At 40.7% G+C, this 21,826-nt stretch overlaps 1 protein-coding gene across 1 annotated transcript; it reads right to left on the bottom strand.

The window, feature by feature from the left end:
• Positions 1 to 1,801: 1,801 nt before the first annotated feature.
• LOC145997300 (uncharacterized) lies at positions 1,802 to 19,804 on the bottom strand. The gene is made up of 5 exons (XM_083134200.1): positions 19,654 to 19,804; positions 14,937 to 15,157; positions 12,714 to 12,830; positions 3,879 to 4,106; positions 1,802 to 2,154 (listed from the first exon to the last, which is right to left on the bottom strand). Exons 2-5 carry the CDS (start codon positions 15,148 to 15,150, stop codon positions 1,964 to 1,966), a joined length of 750 nt encoding a protein of 249 aa, XP_082990326.1. The 5' UTR covers positions 15,151 to 15,157; positions 19,654 to 19,804; the 3' UTR covers positions 1,802 to 1,963.
• Positions 19,805 to 21,826: the final 2,022 nt, after the last annotated feature.

Here is a 21,826-nt window from a genome sequence, read left to right as displayed (position 1 = left end):
TATAGGTAACCCAATAACGTGATCCACTTATCGTAATGTATGACGTGATAGCCTTTGTCAAGGTCATCTTCGCAAGTTTTCTACCTGTCCGGACTTGATATATATGCTGATCAGAATACTTCTCGTCTACCAGTGGTGAGATTATCGTCCCGAATTGTGCTAACACTGGTCGTATTTGGTCGTCACTTAGTTCGATTGGCACAACATGTATTATCACTGTCACATAATCGCGATCTGCCCAAGTCACTTCTATTTCGTAATCACGGTCAACATCAGTATATTTGTAGATACCACCAGACTTGAATAACAATTGCTCACACAATATTTCGATAACAGTTTTAAATATACGCACTTATGATACATGTCGATTTCAATACTTAGTACCTGCTCTGGAGTAACTTTTAAAGTCTCGCTGATTCATCGGTGAAGATCCAATGTAGTCGGTTTCCGTGTTACTGTTTGAAAGTTCAATTTCAACGTATTCACACGATTCAGAACCATTTTACTCACTTAATTTTCACCAAGACGAACGCTAGTCGCGTAAGGAAGGCTGACTCACGGCACTCGCAGCGGGAGTAGTCACGCACACGTCTGCTCGCTACCGCCGTCCCGAACGAGACTACCACTCGGCCACAGGAGTTTCTCATTGTAGTACAGACAATATTGCATGAGCGTTAGCGATATGTTCTCTGATTTGTTTCATCGTCGTATCTATCCTCATCATTACAATTATCCGAAGGGAAGTAAGCTATAGCCTATGTTCTCTGATTTGTTTCATCGTTACAATTATCCGAAGGGAAGTAAGCTATATGTTCTCTGATTTGTTTCATCGTCTTATCTATCCTCATCGTTACAATTATCCGAAGGGAAGTACCGTCATATTGGTGGCCAATTTCGATTCCACGGAGGAGAATTCTAGCATGCTGTGGTTCTCATATTAACAAGAAAGTATTCACACACATCCGTAGAAATAGTGTTGCATGTAGTATTTGATTGATTGATTGAATTAGGTCATTTTACGTCGCTTTCGACTTACCGCGACGATGATGATGAGTGATGATATGAAATTGATGGAACAGAAACAAAGATCATCCATTCCCAGACCTGGATTCGAACCCGGGACACCTAGCGTCGTAGCGTGCTGTGCATATGTGGTAATTATACGTATGTACAGCGAGTTGTGAGTGAGTGTAGCTAATATGAATAGTAAGTCTGTGGTGTTATTCCACTAAATAATGCCTTAGGAAAAAAATAATTGGGGGCCGTTGACCCACTGTACCCCCTCGAGAATTACGTCGATTTTTTTTAAATCGACAGACTTCAATGTTTTACGTAATATAAAAGTGGTTCCAGCGGTAGGAAAGCACAAATAACGGAGATATTTGATCCCAAAATATGGTTCACGTAAGTTAAAACCTGCAATTATGGAGTATTGTCGCAGCTTTTTGTTAGTAATACCTGTTTGTATGCACATTAAAATAGCGACAAGAACACGTCGAAAATAATTATCAATACCAAACCTAACAATCCTAACCTAACTACGTAAAATTATAGCTGCTGTTGTGGAAAGTCGTTTTGGGTGCTATATTCACTTGCGCGAAGCCTTCGGCCTGTTCTGCTTCACAGTAAAGTAACACTCTAAGGTAACAGACGTACATTTCCAGGAGTAAAAGTCAACTGAAAACAACAAAATTCTTCATATACCACGCAAAATATTTCACTTTCTCCAGGGGGTACAGAGGGTCAAAGGTACCAAAAATTGCATTGAACATAAAGGATACTTTCCTATATGATTGAGCAACATCTTATTTACCTTTAGGTCTGATTGTAAAGTATACAATGGTAAAATTACAGAGTAGTAAAACATTAAGTAAGTATATTTTAGCTGGTACCAGTTAATCCCCAAGAATTTGATACCGAAATCTGTAGCCCCCTTACACACACTAATTTCAAACTGACGCCATCAATTCCAATCATATGGTCCATTCTTCGGGAAATCTACAAATGGAGGATAATTGTGTTCGCAAATAAAGGGGTACTTGGCATTGCACAGACAATCGTGTAGCCTGCCATAGAAGTCCAGGCACCCACAATCTTCTTTCGGTCTCATGTTCGGCTGACCTACTGCCCAAATCGTCATAAGCATCTTGTTACCTGAAATTACAGAGAAATGATTATGTTGTCGGCAAAGTAGAACTGATTTGCCATAAAGAGGTGCGGAGGAGGGGGTTACTCCTTTCGCGCTTATTCCAGCACTGGTTTTTTTTTGTTCAGCGCATAAGCGCGAAAGGAACAACCACGATGTGCCTCCACCGGGTATCGAACCCGGGACCCCTTGATTACATGACGACGACGCTACCACTGAGCCATCGGGGAGGCATGTTAGCGATGGAGGAGAAGCGAATTTATATATGGCACGTATTGGCAATGGCCTGGGCATGGTTGTTGTGAGTGTCTATTCATCAATTTAATCATATAATCACTCATCCTCATCTTCGCAAATTATTGCTGGCTCGAAACTAGATACGGGTCCAGTCGTCTTCCTCTCGAGCTGTGTCAATGATACCGAACTGGCATTCCAATGAGGACTTAAGCTAAACGCTCACTGAGACGCAGGGAAACTTGGAGAAACCCGGAAACAGAACTTCTGTTGTCTGCTTCTATTGAAGTCAAATGTTTGAAAACGCACGGAACCGAAGCGGGAACTTCCGCGCCAGAAGTCTGCAAGCTATCTTAAAGCTTGACACCCACTGTGACGCGGATAAATGAGTCAACAGACCCGTTTCCGACGTCTCAGTTGGCGATAGCCTTCAAGATAACCTGTAGACTTTTGGTACGAAAATTCCCGCTTCGGTTTCGTGCGTTACACCATTTGATTTCAATAGAAGCAGACAACAGAAGTTTTGATGCTTTCTGTTTCCACGTTTCTCCGCGTCTCAGTGGGTGTTAGGCTTTATGGCATACGTTTTCACATGGGCTCTGATTTTGGTAAATCCTGTTTCTGACTTCTATTAGATATACGTGTGATTACTCTGAAATTTAGGGATTTAACGAAGCCGTTACTAGGTCTACTACCTAAGCATACATTTGACTTAAATATAGTATTCGAAGCAGTGCCGGATCCACAAGCCGCAAAACCCCGCAGTGCGGGGGAGAGACAAGTAAGCCTTTAGGGGGGGCCCTCTGCCATTGGCGAGGAGGGTCCGTATATGCGCATGTAAAAAATAAACGTAGTTACTCAGATGTACAGAATTGAATACTATATATACAGGTAAAGGTAAGGTTCCCTGTGCATATAGAACAGTGCCGTGAAGGCACATTTAGCCCCCCCCCCCGGGGGGACAAAGCCTAAAAAAATCCGATCTTATATCACCCACCCCGAGTTTCCCGTGACTAGAATCAAATCAGGCTAGAATTTCACGAGAAATGCTGTGGTGAAGGTTTCTTCAACCTATCTTTAACCAGAAAAATGTTACGACTGCATGATTTGAGTTGAATTCAATATGGCGGACGTCCGCTTGGAACACACCAATGTTGTTCCCCTTAAACATAACCTGTTCCTATCATGACCAATTGTACCCAGCCTAACTCCTTTACATTTTAAAGGGGGTGTTAAGGGACTTTTGAACTTCTTTTTTGGCACTTATATGTAACTTTGTCAACATGAGATCAAGAATAACACACAAACACATACATTATATACGTGTGTGTGTGTATATATATATATTTGTGTGTAAATGTAGGTACGCCTTTGGTAATATTTCGCGGGGGAGGGGGGGCAAGATTTGTAGATCCGGCACTGCTTCGAAGAGTATACCAACCCCAATCTTACTGGCAGAAATTTTAGAGCAAATGAAAGACAACTGAAAGGTATTTACCACTTATGGCTCGAAATTCTTTATTTACTTTCCAGTACCCGGCGAAGTACAGTGGTTTGCCAATCTCGCTCTCGTTGATCATTTGAACCACTACTTTACGTTCCAATTTGGTGGTGAGTTCCACAAGTGACGAATTCAGATCTTCACACTTGTACTTAGCACCCATGAAGTTGAACACCCCTCCAGGGAACACCTTGTAGTATCTTATTAACCCGGACAGCGTAAAATCTGCAAGCGAATAATCACAATCTAATAATAATAATAACAAGTAAGTGATGAGCACAGCATGACAGCAAAGTACATCACTATGTCAAAATAGGATATACTGATAACTTTTTATAGTGTCAAGCATCTGTTTTTACTATATAAACTTTACCGAATGGTTTTCTCAAATAGTTTTCGAACTTTCTAGAAAATATAACTTTTTCTGTTAAGACTAATGAAACATTTTCCATCACAAGGTCGCCACTTGACCGTATCTTATGTGCTATTTTTATTAATGATGTAAATTTATGCTTAAAATCAATCACATGTTTGTTATATGCAGATGATACAAAGATTTTAAAGACTATTTTAACAAATAATGATGTTGTTTAACTACAGGCTGGTCTTGATAGAAAGAAACATTGGTTTAAATGGAATAAAATGGAAATTAATTTAAATTAGTATAAAGATTTTAAGATGTACGAGGAAGGTTCATTATATAGTATCTAACTATTACATTAATCAACTTGAAGTGCAAGTGTGCTGTAACTATAAAGTTATGAGGATATTAATAGACCAGGGTCGTTGCCAGAATTCTATTTCAAGGGGGGCTCATCCATTATCAGTATCCGCCCTAAAGCTCTGAAGATGAATTTTTCAGTATATTACAACTTATTATACAAGTTGTTTAATCCTCCTAAGGAAGTAAAATTATTTACCACTATACACGAATTTGCTCCCTTGAAAACTCTCAGGGTGAGAGAAAGCAGGAAGCCCTGGATCACCCCTCAAATTAATAAATTAATTTCAGAGAAGAACCGCTTGTTCAAGAAAGCGGTGGATCCTTCTTGTGACTATACGTGGGAGCAATACAAATCTTTTAGAAATCATTGCACAACAATTACTAGGCAGGCAAAAGTAAATTACTACAGAGATATGGTGAACCAGACCACTAGCAATAACAACTGCAAATGGAAGGTTATCAATGAGATCACGGGTAGAGAATCAAAAACTGCAATTAATCATTTACTAGTCGACAATGTCCTCCTAACGAGCCCGTCCGACATAGCTCATTATTTAAATATTCATTTTTCTAATATCTGCCATGCATCGGCGCACGTTAATCCTCGCAATTCGAACATTAATATTCTAAGAAGAGACCCCAATTCCGCTGTTGTCCAACAAATTGAAGAGTTCACATTAAAATCTGTTACGGTCGATGAAGTTTTGCCAATTCTTAATAAATTAAACGTAAAAAAGGCAGGAGGTTCGGACGGCATTCCCAACAGCGTTCTGGTGGTGTTGGCCCCACTTATAGCGGAGCCCCTCGGCGACATAATAAACACGTCCTTCAAACGTGGCCAATTTCCAACGAGCTGGAAGCACTCCATATTAACCCCAATTCACAAATCTGGATCTCCTACCCTAGCGTGTAACTACAGGCCGATTTCCTTAACCCCAACATTAAGCCGAGTTATGGAAAAAGTAATAGAGAAGCAACTGACAACTTTCCTGGAAGTCAACAATCTGATGTTTGATCGAGAGTATGGATTCAGGAAGGATGTATCCTCGGAATTATTATTACTTAGTTTAATTAATGAATGGCGCGAGACACTGGACAAAAAAAGCAATTCCCTAGTTGGATTAATTTCCCTGGACGTTTGCAAAGCTTTCGATACCGTTGATCACAATTTGCTAATAGAAAAATTAAAGAACAGATTTGGTTTCAATAGCAAAACAATTCTCTGGATGGAAAGTTTTCTCGCAAATAGAAAAATCTCAACGAAAGCAGGATGTTCACTTTCCACCGAGCAGTCAGTGTCTGCAGGCATTCCACAAGGCTCTATACTTGGCCCAAAATTATTCAACTTATTTATTGACGATATCACACTAATAAATTCAGATTTATCGATTACTCTGTACGCAGATGACTGCCTTCTCGTCCATGCTGGAGATACGTATCAGGATGTAAAGGAGAAAATGGAAAACTCATTCCCCAAAGTATTAACGTGGTACAACATGAAGAACATGAAACTTAACGTTGCAAAGACGAAGGCCATGGTGCTTCACACCGGTAAGGGAATCCCGACTAACACGATAGATATTACCCTTAATGACGCCAGAGTACCTTTGAGCAATCATTTAAAATATCTCGGAATCATTATCGACCCTCAGCTAAATTTTAATTATCAAATAAATAACTATATTCATAGAATCTATCACCATATTTACATATTCCGCAAAATTCGTAAATATCTCAATAGAAATCTGAGTAGACATTTCTACCTTTCATTTATTCGTCCCGTATTCGAGTATGGTGCTAGTCTTATTTTTGGCGGTAACATAACTCATCTGAAGAAACTTGAAACTATCCAAAACAATTGCTTAAGAATCATACACATGCACCCGCAAGAATATAATTCCCAACAATTGCGCAAGATTTACAACATACCCACAGTCACTTCGAGAATACATTACATCTACCTGAATAAGGTATTCCATAGTATACATAACAAATCATCTCCATCGCATCATAGGATTAAGCTCCGCTCAGAGTTCAGCACCCGAAACACCAGATCGTCTTTACATAGAGACCTAGTAATCCCCAAACCCAACAAAAGCAGATTTGGTCAGAAGTCTTTATCTTATGGCCGCGTGCACCAACGCCGATTATTTCGAAGTTCAGATGAACGAGATCAATTTTAATCCACTCTAAATGTACTTGGTTTAAAGATTTGCATTGCACCAACGAAAAACGACGTTCACGAGATTCCGTTCAAATGATCCGAGATTAATTTGTAAGGCTATACCTGATTGGTTGGCTAAAACAAATGACAATCAAGAACCCCACCGAGTAGTGTGATGTGTTAAAGTATCAACGTGTAGGAGAAGAAAGTAATTCGGGCCGCAAATTTATCTGAATTTGAGAATTGTACTGATCAACCTTGTCGACGAGTACAAGGATGTAGTAGGGTGTAGATAAATAATAATCTTAAAAAAGAACTGACGGCGCAAGACAAAAGAATAAGGAGAAAGCATGGAACCTTCTTCTACGGGACTTCAATGCCTTACAAAATCCATTCTCGAGAGAACAGCGTACGCTGAACCTCGCCCGCTCAATAAAGATACAACCTTAGTGACAATGAAGTTCGACCAGTCGCAAATATATAGGAGTGCGTTGTGAAAGAAGGAGAACACATGCATATGCTGAACATATTTTATTCAGCAGGCTACATGGAACAAAGGAAAACATAAATTTCCGCTGCAACGCATCAATGTATGGGGTCCACACAAAATAAAACATTTTCGTCCACCTACACGTGACATTGAAGTTCGACCACTGTTAGAGGGGATCCTGTTTACCATGGTGTGACGCCGCCCCGTCGGCGAATAACTGTGGCAATGCGTCGGGGCATGCTGCGGACGAGTCGTTCAAGGTATTCCACATCGATGCGGTGCCATTCCTCCTGCAGGCAGGCGATAAGAGCAGCCACTGTCGTGGGTCCCCTCTGTTGCACACGTCGCTTAAGAACACGCCACACATTGTCAATGGGCGAGAGGTCGGGACTCGATGGTGGCCATGGCAGAGTTCGCACGTGATGGCGAGTCAACTATTCTCTCGTCAGCCGCGATTTATGAGGCCTGGTATTGTCGTGTTGAAAGATGAGACGCCGCCTGTGGAACAGGTGCCTTCGCACTGTGGGAAGATACCGCTCCAGTATGCGTGTATAGGCGTGTGCATTCACAATGCCCTCACAGACGTATAGTGGGCCAACCCCAGATGCTGTCATGCATCCCCATACCATCACTGACGCAAGTTTCTGTACCCGACGTGCATAACATTTTGCTTCATTCTGTTCCTCCTTCCGACAAATGACTGTTTTCCGTATTTTCCCGTACACAACATTGAAAATGGATTCGTCCGTCCACAAAACCCTGTTCCACTGCCGAAATATCCATCCCCGGTACATTCGTGCTCACCGTAGTCGATTGCCTTTGTTCAACATGGAAAGGAAGGGTTTACGTTTCGCCTTGTACACTTGGTAACCGCATCGCTGTAGGTAACGGCGAATGGTTCTGGTTGACACTTCAATGTGAAAGCGTTCTCGAGTCCACAGTCGTAATTCGGCCACAGAAACATGATTGTTGGTCTGGATATAGCGCCTAAATATCCGTAGGTCACGCACGCTCAGCAGGCGTTTTCGACCGGGGGCCTTACCTGGCTTTGTAGTGCCCGTATTTTGGTGGTGTTTGATGATGCAGTGGACGGTTGACTTGGGTAAGTTCAGTTGGCGCCCTATTTCCCGTTCACTGAGTCCATCCCGTTGCAACTCCACCACTCTTCTCCTCACGGTGTTGTCAATAGGTTTGCCCCTGGCCATGGTGATGATGCACTGCGGTTCCTCGGTGCACAGCACGCGCTTATATACGGCGGACTCCCTTATCGTGTCCGTGAGGTCATGCTTCCGTCGAATGCGCCACTATCTGGATTTGCCGTATGGGTCTGGTGCCTGGTCGAAGTTCAATGTCACGCGTATAGTTCCCCGTTTTCTTTCTTTACGTGACCTTGGGTGCAACATGCTGGGATCACGATTCTTGCCTGCTCACACGCCTCCTCTTACACACATGTGTCACTTCTGCGGGTCACCCATTCCACCGCCTATGCCTCTGTGCATTTAATCACGTATTCCTTTCTGGTCGAACTTCATTGTCACCAAGGTTGTATTTTATTATTATTATTACTGTATTGTGGTAAGTATTTGAATTTTTCATTTCTTAATTCTTATATATTTATATTGTCGTGTCGTGTAAATAGCCAGTAACATGTATTTTCGTAAATTTATACAATTGCACATGTTTTGTGTCTGGGATAGAAAGTACAGTATTTAGAAACATTTCGACTTTCCACCACAAATTATTATTATTATTTTGGCAGTTTTTAGATTACTTTACACATTTCTCGAATTATCAGCATTGTATGTACAGCCAACATCTCTAGCGTTTGCACGCCCTCGATATCACTTTCCGTTCTTTCCATATTCAAAAACAACTGCCTGCAGTCGAAGCGTCAGTATCGTGAACCAGGATCAGACACCAACAAGGTGGCGAATGGCCGATCAGAAGATAAACTCGTTTTGATGTTCCTAGATCGTGATCAAGTGTTGAACCGTCTTCGTGCAATGGAATTTATCAGTGATCCTTTCCCGATCCGAGTTTAAAATTTGATCTTCGTTCGTGCACACGGTCATTACTTAGCAGCGGTAACCTGGAATTCACTCCCGACGAAGGTTAAACTCAGTACCAGCAAAGCGCAGTTCTGTCGTCTTCTACGTTCACATGTCTATAAATTCTAACTCCAGTAATATTATTTTCAGTGCTTACCCCCCCCCTTACATCCCCCACCCACACACATGTATTTTAAAATTTTCATCTCTGTACTTCGAACAGCAATTTCATACACACTCATATCCGAACCCACACAACTTTACACTTTATTTTCTTCTAAACGTGTATAACTCTCAAACTTTCTTTATTTCATTGCTACTATAGAACACTATATATACTAATGTAAATTCATCACATTTTCCTTAGATGTAGCTTTTGCTTTTTTTTTTTACTATATAGGGCATCAAATCATTATTTGCATTAATTTTGTTCAAAATGAAATCTTGTATGGCTTAATTGTAACCCTATGGAAATAATAATAAATAAATAAATAATAAATTAGATATTTGTAGGATTTCGGCGCGGTTTCAGACCCCCGAACCCTCCCCCTGACTACGTGCCTGTAACAGACTCCTCTCTTCTATTTCAAGAACATATCTCTGAAATTTGCAAGAGAGCAAATAAGATGATAGGTATTTTATTTTTCTTACGGACCTTAATGCACCTGTATAAAACAAAAGTTTGTTCAATTCTGGAATATAAGAATTAATTATGTTTTGAAACCAAGAACTACCTTCAAAATGTAGAATCAGTTCAGAAACTTATCAGATTACTATGTACACACAGAAGACTAAATGCATGATATCTGCTGATGCACCAGAGATTCTTTTATTACCCTGTAGTGATGAAATTCTGTATTTAAGAGCTCCCCTTAAAAAAAAAATAGTGCAAGAAATGCATATTAAAAAAAAAGATAAAAGCTTCAATTCGCTATCATCATTGATTGTTGAACGCTTTTACTTCTGCTCAGCTGTACACGGTTCAGAATGTGTGAACATCTCGACTGATAGAAATACTCACTTGAATTATATGATGCACTTTGGTGTTATCTTTACGATATACAAATACACACTTTAGTGCATCAGTTGAGTCGTTTCTGATGCATCAAGTTCTAGTTCGCTGCACCTGTTGACTCTCACTGCATTCACGCGTCTAGTTTCAACACCGACTCGTCTTCTTCGTCAAGTAGTGTATTTGGTGTCTGCACCGTTTGCACTACCTTCTGGAGCGGTGTAATGTGTGGTGTATGATCACGTGGTGCGTGCTAACCAATCAAATGAACGTTTAAAGCAGCAGACAGGCATTTGTAGTGTGATGCACGGCTGCGGCTCGGTAGACGCGCGGGTAGAGCATGGATTCTAAGCGAAAAGTCGCCGGAGTTGAAATAAATGTTGGTATGCTCGCCTACCTCACTAAGTCGCCAGCCAATGCCCACGAGCTCTGCGTTAGAAGAGGGTGATGCATTGGAAAAAAAGCAAATCGTCGACTTTATACATATATTATATACACACACGAAAATACTGTACAGACCCTATTACACAAGATATATATAAACACATAAGGCAACCATCTACGTTGGCCAACGTACCCCAACACATTCCGCCTGGGCCCAAAATAGTGTTGCGCGCTATCACTCGCGAAATCACTGTTGTGGGAGTGGTGGCCATCCTACCTTTGTCCGGCCGATGTATGTACGTCGTCCTCCGTCCAGGGCTGGTCCGTGTGCAGGGTCACGGTGAGGTCCTCGGGTCGAGTCCCGACAGCATGGGAAAGGAAGCCCGGGCAACGACACGACGACTGCGGTCAGTGCGCGGGGTTACACGGCCACACGGTGTCACAGTCCACGGTCACTTGAACACATCCGTAACAGACAGTTCCAAGCCAACTCGGAACCGTACTTCTTTATATCACCAAAGTGATTTCACCGGAACTACTGCAGTATAACTTCGCGGTAGTACATCAAGTGTCCAGAAACTAACTTCTCTATTTCACCGCGGTTCTAAGTCAATTGTCCCGCTCTCTCTCAAATATTGTCCTCCTCCCGTTACCTTCGATTCCGGGGTTGCCACATATTTTGGCGTCATCCCCTCCTTTAGAATGACCACCGAATCTAAAGGGGGACCAATAGACACTCTTGGATCCGTGGTACTCCTGAAAGCGGCCCTGGGGCTGTTGCTCGTCGGGGCCCCAAAGATTTCTTTACTGTCCGGTGCTGCCGTCTAGGGACTCCTCCACGCAAACACGCACTCACCGATGAACAAAGTCTTCATCTCCACTATTTCATTTTCATGTTTTGTGCAGTTATATTAATTAAATATCACCCCCAAATGCACTGTTTCATTGAACATAAATGTTCCCCCTTTATCAATAAAATAACACACACATCTTCCATACAATACCAAAGTCCCCCCCACCTTTAATAACAAATACATGGTTCTCATTAATAAGTCGAACTACCCCTAAACACAATATTAATACTCTTATACACTGAACTTATGCCGATTGTGATTGAAGGAACGTTTTCAACACGGAATATAAGTATAATTTAGATATGTAGATGGTGAATTTCAAAGGGGGTTTGCGATTGCTGCTGTGGGCAAGCGAAACGTGGTTGGCAACACTGGCATGGCACCTTTCGGCAAAAAACAGACCCCTCCTTGGACGCAAGTGCGGAAAGCAATGAATCAAGGCTTCCCTATACATTTCTGGACAGGAGAAGCGGCAAAACGATGCCCACCGGCGCTTAGGTTCAAGGAGAGATCAGGCGTCGGTCCTACGTTGCGACATGTCGTCAGTAACGAAGGACTTAGCCTCCTTTTTTAATACAAAAAACAGAATTTGGTTGAAGACCGGGAGAGGCTAGCGCATGATTGGGGTGGAATAACGGTGCATGCCGATATTTAGAAAGAATCCCCCCCGTACCCGTGAAATTGGGAAAAGTGGATTTCGCAATAAAAAGCATTCCTGTAGCCGAAAGAGGATGCATATATAGCAGAAAAAAGCTGTACATTACAGTAGAATCTTCTGAACTTCAACACTGCTACTTGGTTGAACGTCATTTCCTTGCACCAGCCTGACACTGGGATGCACATGCACTACACCGAATGTCAAAAGGTGCAGCGAACTAGACGGGGCTAATAGATATAATGCATTTAGTTTTCTGTGTGACGGAACGATTCTTGCGTCACGAACAAGTTCACATTTGGGAAATGTAACTATTATGTATTAAAAACTCATCTGTTGCAAGGGATCCTTCAGTATATGAGGATTGGATCCCAGCGCTCCTACCGCGTTAATTCGCAAATATATGTATTTGCCACATCCAGCAATCAATGTCACACTTGTTATTAGCGTAAATGACAGACACGTGACGTAGAATAAGAGCGTTGCCACATGTAGACGTACCTTTAGCCTTGGGATTCAAGTAAAGATACACTTTTTGGTCAATAGGTGGCGGGACCTGCTCTTCAGGGTCTTGGCAATCTGCGTACCCCAAACTCCGCATTAGAGGCTTAACGGTGTCTGGAAAATAGAAGAAATTAAAAAGAGATAAAAGTTTCGATTCGGTATCATCATAGATTGTTCAATGATCTTTCTTATGCGCATCTGTGTACAGTTCACTACCTATTCCTAGCGTACAGAATACTATAAATAAGATCCAAGATTGTATCCACTCCGCGTTCTGGGAAGAAGTGTTGAAATCGGATGGATGTCTTAATCCTTTACTGTTGTATCCTAGTATTTTACGGTGAGCAACCTTCCCGCTCCCCCTATTTTACGGGGAGCAGGCTTTCCCGCTCACCCTATATTACGGGGAGCAAGCTTTCCCGCTCACCCTATATTAAGGGGAGCAAGCTTTCCCGCTCACCCAATGTTACGGCGGGAGCAGGCTTTCCCACTCGCCCTGTTTTACGTGATCAGGCTTTCCCACTCACCCTATTTTACGGGAACAGGCTTTCCCACTCACCCTATTTTACGGGAGCAGGCTTTCCCAAAACCCTTTTTACGGTGAGTAGCCTTCCCGCTCCCTCTATTTTACGTAGAGCAGGCTTTCCCGCTCACCCTGTTTTACGGGAGCAGGCTTTCCCGCTCCCCCTATTTTACGGGAGCAGGCTTTCCCACTCGCCCTGTTTTACGTGATCAGGCTTTCCCACTCACCCTATTTTACGGGAACAGGCTTTCCCACTCACCCTATTTTACGGGAGCAGGCTTTCCCAAAACCCTTTTTACGGTGAGTAGCCTTCCCGCTCCCTCTATTTTACGTAGAGCAGGCTTTCCCGCTCACCCTGTTTTACGGGAGCAGGCTTTCCCGCTCCCCCTATTTTACGGGAGCAGGCTTTCCCACTCACCCTGTTTTACGGGGAGCAGGCTTTCCCGCTCACCCTATATTACGGGGAGCAAGCTTTCCCGCTCACCCTATATTACGGGGAGCAAGCTTTCCCGCTCACCCAATGTTACGGCGGGAGCAGGCTTTCCCACTCGCCCTGTTTTACGTGATCAGGCTTTCCCACTCACCCTATTTTACGGGAACAGGCTTTCCCACTCACCCTATTTTACGGGAGCAGGCTTTCCCAAAACCCTTTTTACGGTGAGTAGCCTTCCCGCTCCCTCTATTTTACGTAGAGCAGGCTTTCCCGCTCACCCTGTTTTACGGGAGCAGGCTTTCCCGCTCCCCCTATTTTACGGGAGCAGGCTTTCCCACTCACCCTGTTTTACGGGAGCAGGCTTTCCCGCTCACCCTATTTTACGGGAACAGGCTTTCCCACTCACCCTATTTTACGGGAGCAGGCTTTCCCAAAACCCTTTTTACGGTGAGTAGCCTTCCCGCTCCCCCTATTTTACGTAGAGCAGGCTCTCCCGCTCACCCTGTTTTACGGGAGCAGGCTTTCCCGCTGACCTTATTTTACGGGAGCAGGCTTTCCCACTCACCCTGTTTTACGGGAGCAGGCTTTCCCGCTCATTCTATTTTAAGGAAGCAGGCGCTCTCACTCGCTGTATTTTACGGAGAGCAGTCATTCCCGCTCACCCTTTTTTACGGGGAGTATCGTCTCCTTTTTATATATATTTTGAGGTACACTGTAGGGGGTACACATCTGAAACTTATGCTTGCCCCAGCAAAATTATCCTTTGCTTCAGAAAATTTTACCTTAATATTTGATTCGGTGTGATTTGTCGCCTTTCTTCCAATTTTGGTTAATCGCGACGATGAGGATGAGTGATGATATGATGAATTGATGAAGGGGCATGCACAAAGAACATCCATGCTGCCCAGGCCGTAATTCGAAATATTTCTACGTCGGTCGGATTTTTTCCGACCTTGTCCCCACATAAAGTGGTTCTGGGGATCACTCAGCCTCAAATGAGTGGGGTAAAGGCGGTCGGAGCGTGGGGCTTATCACATCATCTTCAAAATGGTCGAGATCGAGAATGTTTGTGGCCCTATCCCTACATTCCCTAAATGTGCTTTCATGGAACTGTGTTATGTGCACTTGAAACTTTACCTTTTACCTTATCCCATTTCATGCTTTGAAAACATGGTTGCCAATAACAGATGTATAACTAAAGACATGCCAACACATATCACTAGAAATGATTCATAAAATTTGCATTTATAAACTCCACTCTCACCTGCTATTTCGTTTGTCTTCCCGTTTGAGCGTCTGGTGCTAGATACGTTCCCAGTTTTCTTCAGGTAGTTAAATTCCCCTCCCACTACGGTGTATTTCTTGTCCCATGGTTTGCGAGTCATGACAATCATCTTCATTTTGTTTGGATAGTAGGCCATGGAGAAGGTGTATAACGAAATAAGATAGAATAATACTTGGTGTATTCCCATTTCCATATTTATTCTGGAAAAACACATGATTTAAAACAAATTAACATGGGAAGCATGGTTCTCGCGAGTAGGGTCAGTTTATTTTGCCGATGACTGAGCGAGTCTAGTTAACGAGCCTATCCACAATGCACAGTGTGAGAGGGAGAGTTAATGATTGGTTGCTGAGTTGAGAAGACGTCAGCGGCTCGCTTGCGGATTGGAGGCTTCTGGAATTATGACTCGCACCGAAGCTGCAAATGCATAATGTTAAGGAAGCAATCTCACACTAATATCTCATGTGTTGTTTTCTGAAATATCAGTACTATGCATCAATCTGATTCAGTGACAATTATTCGTGATATTTTTCTTGTATTTTTTATCACAATCATATTTAAAAATAACTCCCTGGTTTTGTGATGTTATTGTGGGGAATGTTTGGAACATATCGTCACTATATGCGTTTATTTATTTATTTACTTCTAATTTTGTATGGCGGAGATTATTGCTCATGCCTTGTCTTAAACTCAACCATATTGTACAAGTTCATAATAGAGTGTCCGAAAAGTCACGCAACCCGGTGTTTACGACCGTATAACGGAATAGCGAAACGGAATGAGCAGAAACGCTTTCTGACAAGAGAATGTCCTGTATATTGGGAAAATTTAGAGACAAACATATGTAATAACATGCATGTTTTAATAATAAATAAGCAAAGTGTTGCCAAAGGCGTTTTTTTTTTTTTTTTTTTTTTTTTTTTTTTTTTTTTTTTTCCGAATCGTGTGTATTGATACACAGAACTCACTGAGGTAAATTATTGCAACATTTCACAATACCAAGGAACAATTTGGATGGTCATCTATTGAATTTGACAGAAAAAGAACTTTGACAAAGTTTCAAAAACATTGCACAAGGGAATAAATTGGCAGTTCCAAAAATCGATGTTTTGACAATATTACGAGGGACACTGGCAACACTGTTGCTGTCACGTGTACTAACAGACGTGTTTCACCTCAGGCTATCACACTAAGGCACTTTTAACGACAAAGGAGAAAGTTGGTTATTCTCGAACATACGTATGCAATAAATTACATACACCTTGCAACCATGAAATGTGGGTACAGAAGAACATGAATCAATTATTATGTTTTCTGTGCCTTAGGTGGTTGCTGTTTGCCGCGAACGGCATTCCAGATTGTGTCTACTTATGCTGACGTCGGGTGTGTGTTTTCAAAATGCCATATTCTACACAGGAAAGAGTGTTTGTTGTTGAAGAATATATCCGAACATCGTCATATTCTGGCGTAAGAAAAGCATTTAGTGCCAAGTTTCCGACTACTCCCTCTCCAGATAAGTCGTCAATTTTTCGTCTTGTGCAAAGGTTTCGCCAAACTGGGTCAATACATGACAGACAACGTTCAGGGCCTTCTGTATTAGGAGCTGATGTTCTGCAGCGTGTTGAACAAAGAGTAGTGACGTCGCCACAAAAGTTTGTTCGGAAGCTCGTCTCAGAATTGGACTTCCGCAAGTCAACTGCTCACAAGGCTATACGGAAATTGAAATTTTACCCGTATAGAGTTCGTGTTGTTCATGAATTGAAAGCGGCGGATGTCCGGGCACGAACAGCCAAAATTCCAGGCATTGGTCGACAGAAAACCCACATCAGTTGCATGAACTACCCTTGCTTTCTCCGAAAATCGGTGTTTGGTGTGGAATACCGCGACGTCATATTGTGGGACCGTTATTCTTTGAGACAACAGTGGATACCGCTGTGTACGGGGATCTCATATTGCAATTCGTTGCTCTCCTGGAAGAAGACGAACGTGATGCTTGGCTTCAACAAGATGGAGCAACTTGCCATACATCTAATGAATCTCTTCGTATGGTGAGAGAATTTTTTGGTGATCGTCTAATGTCCAAGGATTCATGGCCCAGTCGCTCGCCCGATTTAACATCTGCAGATTTTTTTCTGGGGGTTACGTAAAGGGGAAAGTATACCAAACAAGATCCAGAACATTGGAGGAGCTGAAACGAAACATTACACAGGAAATTGATAATATCGGTGCTGCAACCCTCAGGAAGGTATCTGAGAACATGATCAAGCGAACCAACTTATGTATCCAAGAAAATGGTGGACACTTCGAACATTTGCTTTAATTTGTAGGGATACCCACATTTCAGGGTTTGCAAGGTGTATGTAATTTATTGCATATGTCTCCTTTGTCGTTAAAAGTGCCTTAGTGTGATGGCCTGAGGTGAAACACGTCTGTTAGTGACACGTGACAGCAACAGTGTTGCCAGTGTCCCTTGTAATATTGTCAAAACATCGATTTTTGGAACAGCCAATTTATTTCCTTGTGCAATGTTTTTAAAACTTTGTCAAAGTTCTTTTTCTGTCAAATTCAATAGATGGCCATCCAAATTGTTCGTTGGTATTGTGAAATGTTGCAATAATTTACCTCAGTGAGTTCTGTGCATCAATAAACACAATTCGCAAACAAAAAAAAAATTCCGCCTTTGGCAACACTTCGCTTATTTGTTATTAAAACATGCATGTTCTTACATATTTTTGTCTCTCTAAATTTTCCCAATATACAGGGCATTCTCTTGTCAGAAAGCGTTTCTTCTCCTTCAGTTTCGCTATTCCGTTATATGGTCGTAAACACCGGGTTGCGTGACTTTTCGGAAAACTCTATAATATGCATTCATAATTTAATTCACATATAAACATAGAAAATTATTCATTGTTCATTTAGTTGGTGTTTTGAGTCCACTTTATGCACAGTAGTAAACATAAAAAAATAATGAACGTACTCACACCTCTCACATCACACAAACCACAGTAAAAATAGTAATTTATGGACATACACAAAACATAATATATAGCAGGCTACGACAAGTACTTTTATTTTGGTATACATGTTTAATTATTCGACAATAAACCGAAAACAAGAATAAAAGTATGTAGCATCATTTCATAACACTGCTTCTTAATCTACTCTTAAAGATTCGTATTGAATTTCATTTTCTTATTTCCTGACACAGCAAAACAGTTAAGTAAATGTTTTATGAGTTTTAATTGTTAAAGTATTAGAACTTTGGGATCTTGTGTATGATAACTCTGGATTTCCTAATGGAAGCAATCTGTCTGTCTGCTGCATCTTTCCGTTGTTTTATTCCACTGTCGTAGGCAGCCCCAACTAGCTTTGGCTTATAACTTTTTGATGACGCGTTTCCGGACCAGGGTTTCTTATCTGATATTGGTACAGTGGGATCCACGAGTATTACCGTGCAAATTGTCCATGACTATTTTCATTAATTTTTCTCTTACATCCTGTCTGTTTTTAAGTGATGGGTTTTTGTGTATGCTGGTGCAGAAGTTGTCAACAGCTTGTTTTGAGTTTTCTTTTAATTCTTGAATCTCTTATTGGGTCAAATAAAGTGAACGAACATGGTGATGGACAATTTGCACGGTAATACTCATGGATGACACTGTACTTGGGTCAGTGTCCATCCACCATGACAATTTGATTCAAGGTCACGGAAACAGCCTGCATACACTCCCAAAAAGGCATATTGGAATTAAACGGCATTTATTTATCTATTTTTCTTGTTTGTTTTTGGTATATAAGAATGCGACCCTGTTTTAGCTGGTCACTGGAGCTTCTCTCCGTCCCCTCTCGGTTAACCTAAGTGAACTAATGAGGGACGTTGATTAATTCAATGTATTCAAATGTAATAATAATAATCTGTAAAAAACATTCGTAACTGTAATAATAATAATAATACGCGTAATAATAATGAAAATTTAATTGAACATTGTTTACCCCCCCAGTAACTCTTAGGTTCCAAATAAAGGAATGAATGAATGAATTACCCCCAGTAGCAAAATAACTTACAGATATTGGTGGGGGTACACATTTCACTTTCCATTTATATGTCTACGTGTGGGTATTGTATTACAGGAGTTATTCTGTTTCTGAACAATACACAATTGTTCCTCGTAACGCCTTGATTCTAATAAACTACACAACCTTTAAACATACAAGAAAAGAACACCATTCAAAGTTACTAATCAAAGTTTAGAAACGTTACATGTTTTAATGTTGTATCATCTTGCATTTAGTTTCAATCATTTTTCTCGGCCTTGTAAAGTTTTTTTCAAGAGTATGATCCAACTAAGATATTCTCAACTCAATGCAAAGGTCTATTATAATTGTATGGAAGTGTGTATTATTCTGGATAAGAATATAGTAAAGATAATATAAATCTTCTCTTTGCTTCGATGATTATTGCAACGACAATTTCCTGTGCTCATCAAATTTATTTGAAAGGGGTATAATGTTAAAGTACTTGTACCATTTGTTACCGCAATGTCATACAAATCCAAAGGTCTTAATCCTGTGTAAGACTAACATTTCAATTTCATTAATTTACCTATTTCGTAAATCATCGTCACGCTTAGCTTATAAAAGTAAAAACGGACAAAGTAAAAATGAAGAACAAATACAAGTAATTATAGATTACACTTACGCTTTTTTGATTCTCGTCAAATGATGACAGTAATTCCCTCTGAAACACGTACCAATTAATATTCCTTTTGTCCTGAGTAATTATTGAATTAGATTTTTACTAAATCATAGTCAACAAGCTCAACAATATCAAAATGAGTAAATATGTAATGTAGAAGGTTATAAATGTGGACGAAAATAGCTACTTTAATGCATGGTAGTAAAGAACAAAGCATAACAATAAAAATAATCGATTATCATAAACTTGAAGAGTGTCATATGTGTTTTGTAGATATCCATCAAAGTGATCCAATGAATTGCATATATGTTCAAAGTTTTAGAGGAATAATATAGGGTTTTAAGAGCACCAGAAGCCTTTTGATTATATGGTGCAAATGTATGCTTGCTCATGGCGAGAAGTTTGTGACCGAGGCATTCTTGTGGAACAATTTTTTACAAGCGTAAAGAAATACTAGCTTTAATCGGAAGAAGTTGTAACTATGTGTGTTGCGATAAGGTTTATGGTTCGGTTGGAGCGGTATTCACGCTCTGGACAACAATGCATTGTTGTCTAATTGTTGTGTGTTAAGTCCTTGTGCTTATTAGTACAAGATTTCACAGCAATTTTAGGCGAAACGACAGTTTTACGTTTTGCTTCATTGCCTCTGAGGTTAAGATGATTTGAGCGAAGAGATTGTCAATGCAAGATGTGCTTGTTGATGGATTTATGTTAAATATGTGTTGACATATCATGATGTCCTGAAAACGAGAACAAGGGCGTCAACACTGAGGAGACGAGGGTGGGGTCTACTTCCTCTTCTGACTGTATATAGAAGCAACATGAGAAATTTTGAGAATTATTATTCATAACAAAGCACAGGGAAATAACTCTTTAGAATGGGAGATAGAATTATAGAAACTGACAGAAAAGTATGGGATGAATGATAGAAATGAGACAGAAACAAATAGCCCAGTCAAATTAGACATATCGAGGGAAAAAAATTCAAGAGTTTTGAAAATTGGTATGGTTGTTCGTTGGTACCTACAGTCCTGGAGGGAGGGGGGCGAGTGGAGGGTGGGGGAGCTGTTTAAAGATGACTGTTTAACTGGAGCTGTTTAAAGGAGGGGTGGGTAATAATGTTTTTTTTAATATTATATATATACAGTAGGTGACATTAAATAATTAAACCACAAAGAGGAAAGGTATATTAGTACAGTAATTTTGCCGATTCAAAGTAACACTTGGTACGAGGCTTATTATTTTTATTAATTTAACCACAATGGAAAACCTATTTTGATGATGTTTTTGTCGATTTTATACTATTGCAAATCTGTGTTTTTTTCACCTCACACTTGGTACGAGTGTCATAATTTCTTTCGAGTTAAATTATGTAACACCCACGCACACCCATGCACACCTACGCATACCCACACCTACACCCACGCATACACCTACACATACCCACACCTACACCCATGCACACCCATACCTACACCCACGCACACCCACGCACACCAACCTACACCTACACCTATACCTATTGCAAATATGTGATTTCGCACCTCATACTTGGTACGAGGCCTATTGTTTTTATTAATTTAACTACAGTGGTAAACCTATTTTGATGATGTTTTTGTCGATTTTATACTATTGCAAATCTGTGATTTTTCACCTCGTATTTCGTACGAGTGTTATAATTTCTTTCGAGTTAAAGTATGCAACATTACATAATATTGTGATGCTCTCATATTAAGCTTCCTTTTATTGTATTTTTATAAGGGTAAACTATTGCTTGCATTATGCTTATGCAACAGTTTATTACATAACATTACGCAACATTACAATGGCACAGAAGTTAACCTGTTGCATCATGTTTATGCAAACAGGTTATTACGGAATGTTATGATGACTTGTATCTGACGTGGTGTCTTCTGATTAGCTTTCTGTCTTAGATGTTTTTAGGCTACTTAAATAGTTGCTTTTTTTGCATTACATTATTTGAATTTATGCAACTTATCTAAATACTACACCAAAATACTCTGCGACAGTTGCAGAATCTGACATTTTCTTGACATTTTACAATATATACCAACATGAAAAATAACACTAAATACCAAACATACTGAGGAATAGTCTTACAAAAAACTGAAACTTAATAAAATACTAACCTGTCATGATAAGATGTGACGTGACA

This window comes from Lepisma saccharinum, chromosome 13, assembly GCF_977018435.1.
Source record: "Lepisma saccharinum chromosome 13, izLepSacc3.1, whole genome shotgun sequence".
In the NCBI taxonomy this organism is placed as follows: Eukaryota; Metazoa; Arthropoda; class Insecta; order Zygentoma; family Lepismatidae; genus Lepisma; species Lepisma saccharinum.
This window is presented reverse-complemented; position numbering and strand designations above follow the sequence as displayed.

Coding starts and splice junctions, on each gene's coding strand:
- LOC145997300 (XM_083134200.1), bottom strand. CDS start 15,150: ATGGAAATGGGAATACACCAAGTATTATTCTATCTTATTTCGTTATAC. Junction 12,831..14,936: donor GAAGACAAACGAAATAGCAG/GTGAGAGTGGAG, acceptor TCTATTTTCCAG/ACACCGTTAAGCCTCTAATG. Junction 2,155..3,878: donor AGAATTTCGAGCCATAAGTG/GTAAATACCTTT, acceptor CTGTAATTTCAG/GTAACAAGATGCTTATGACG.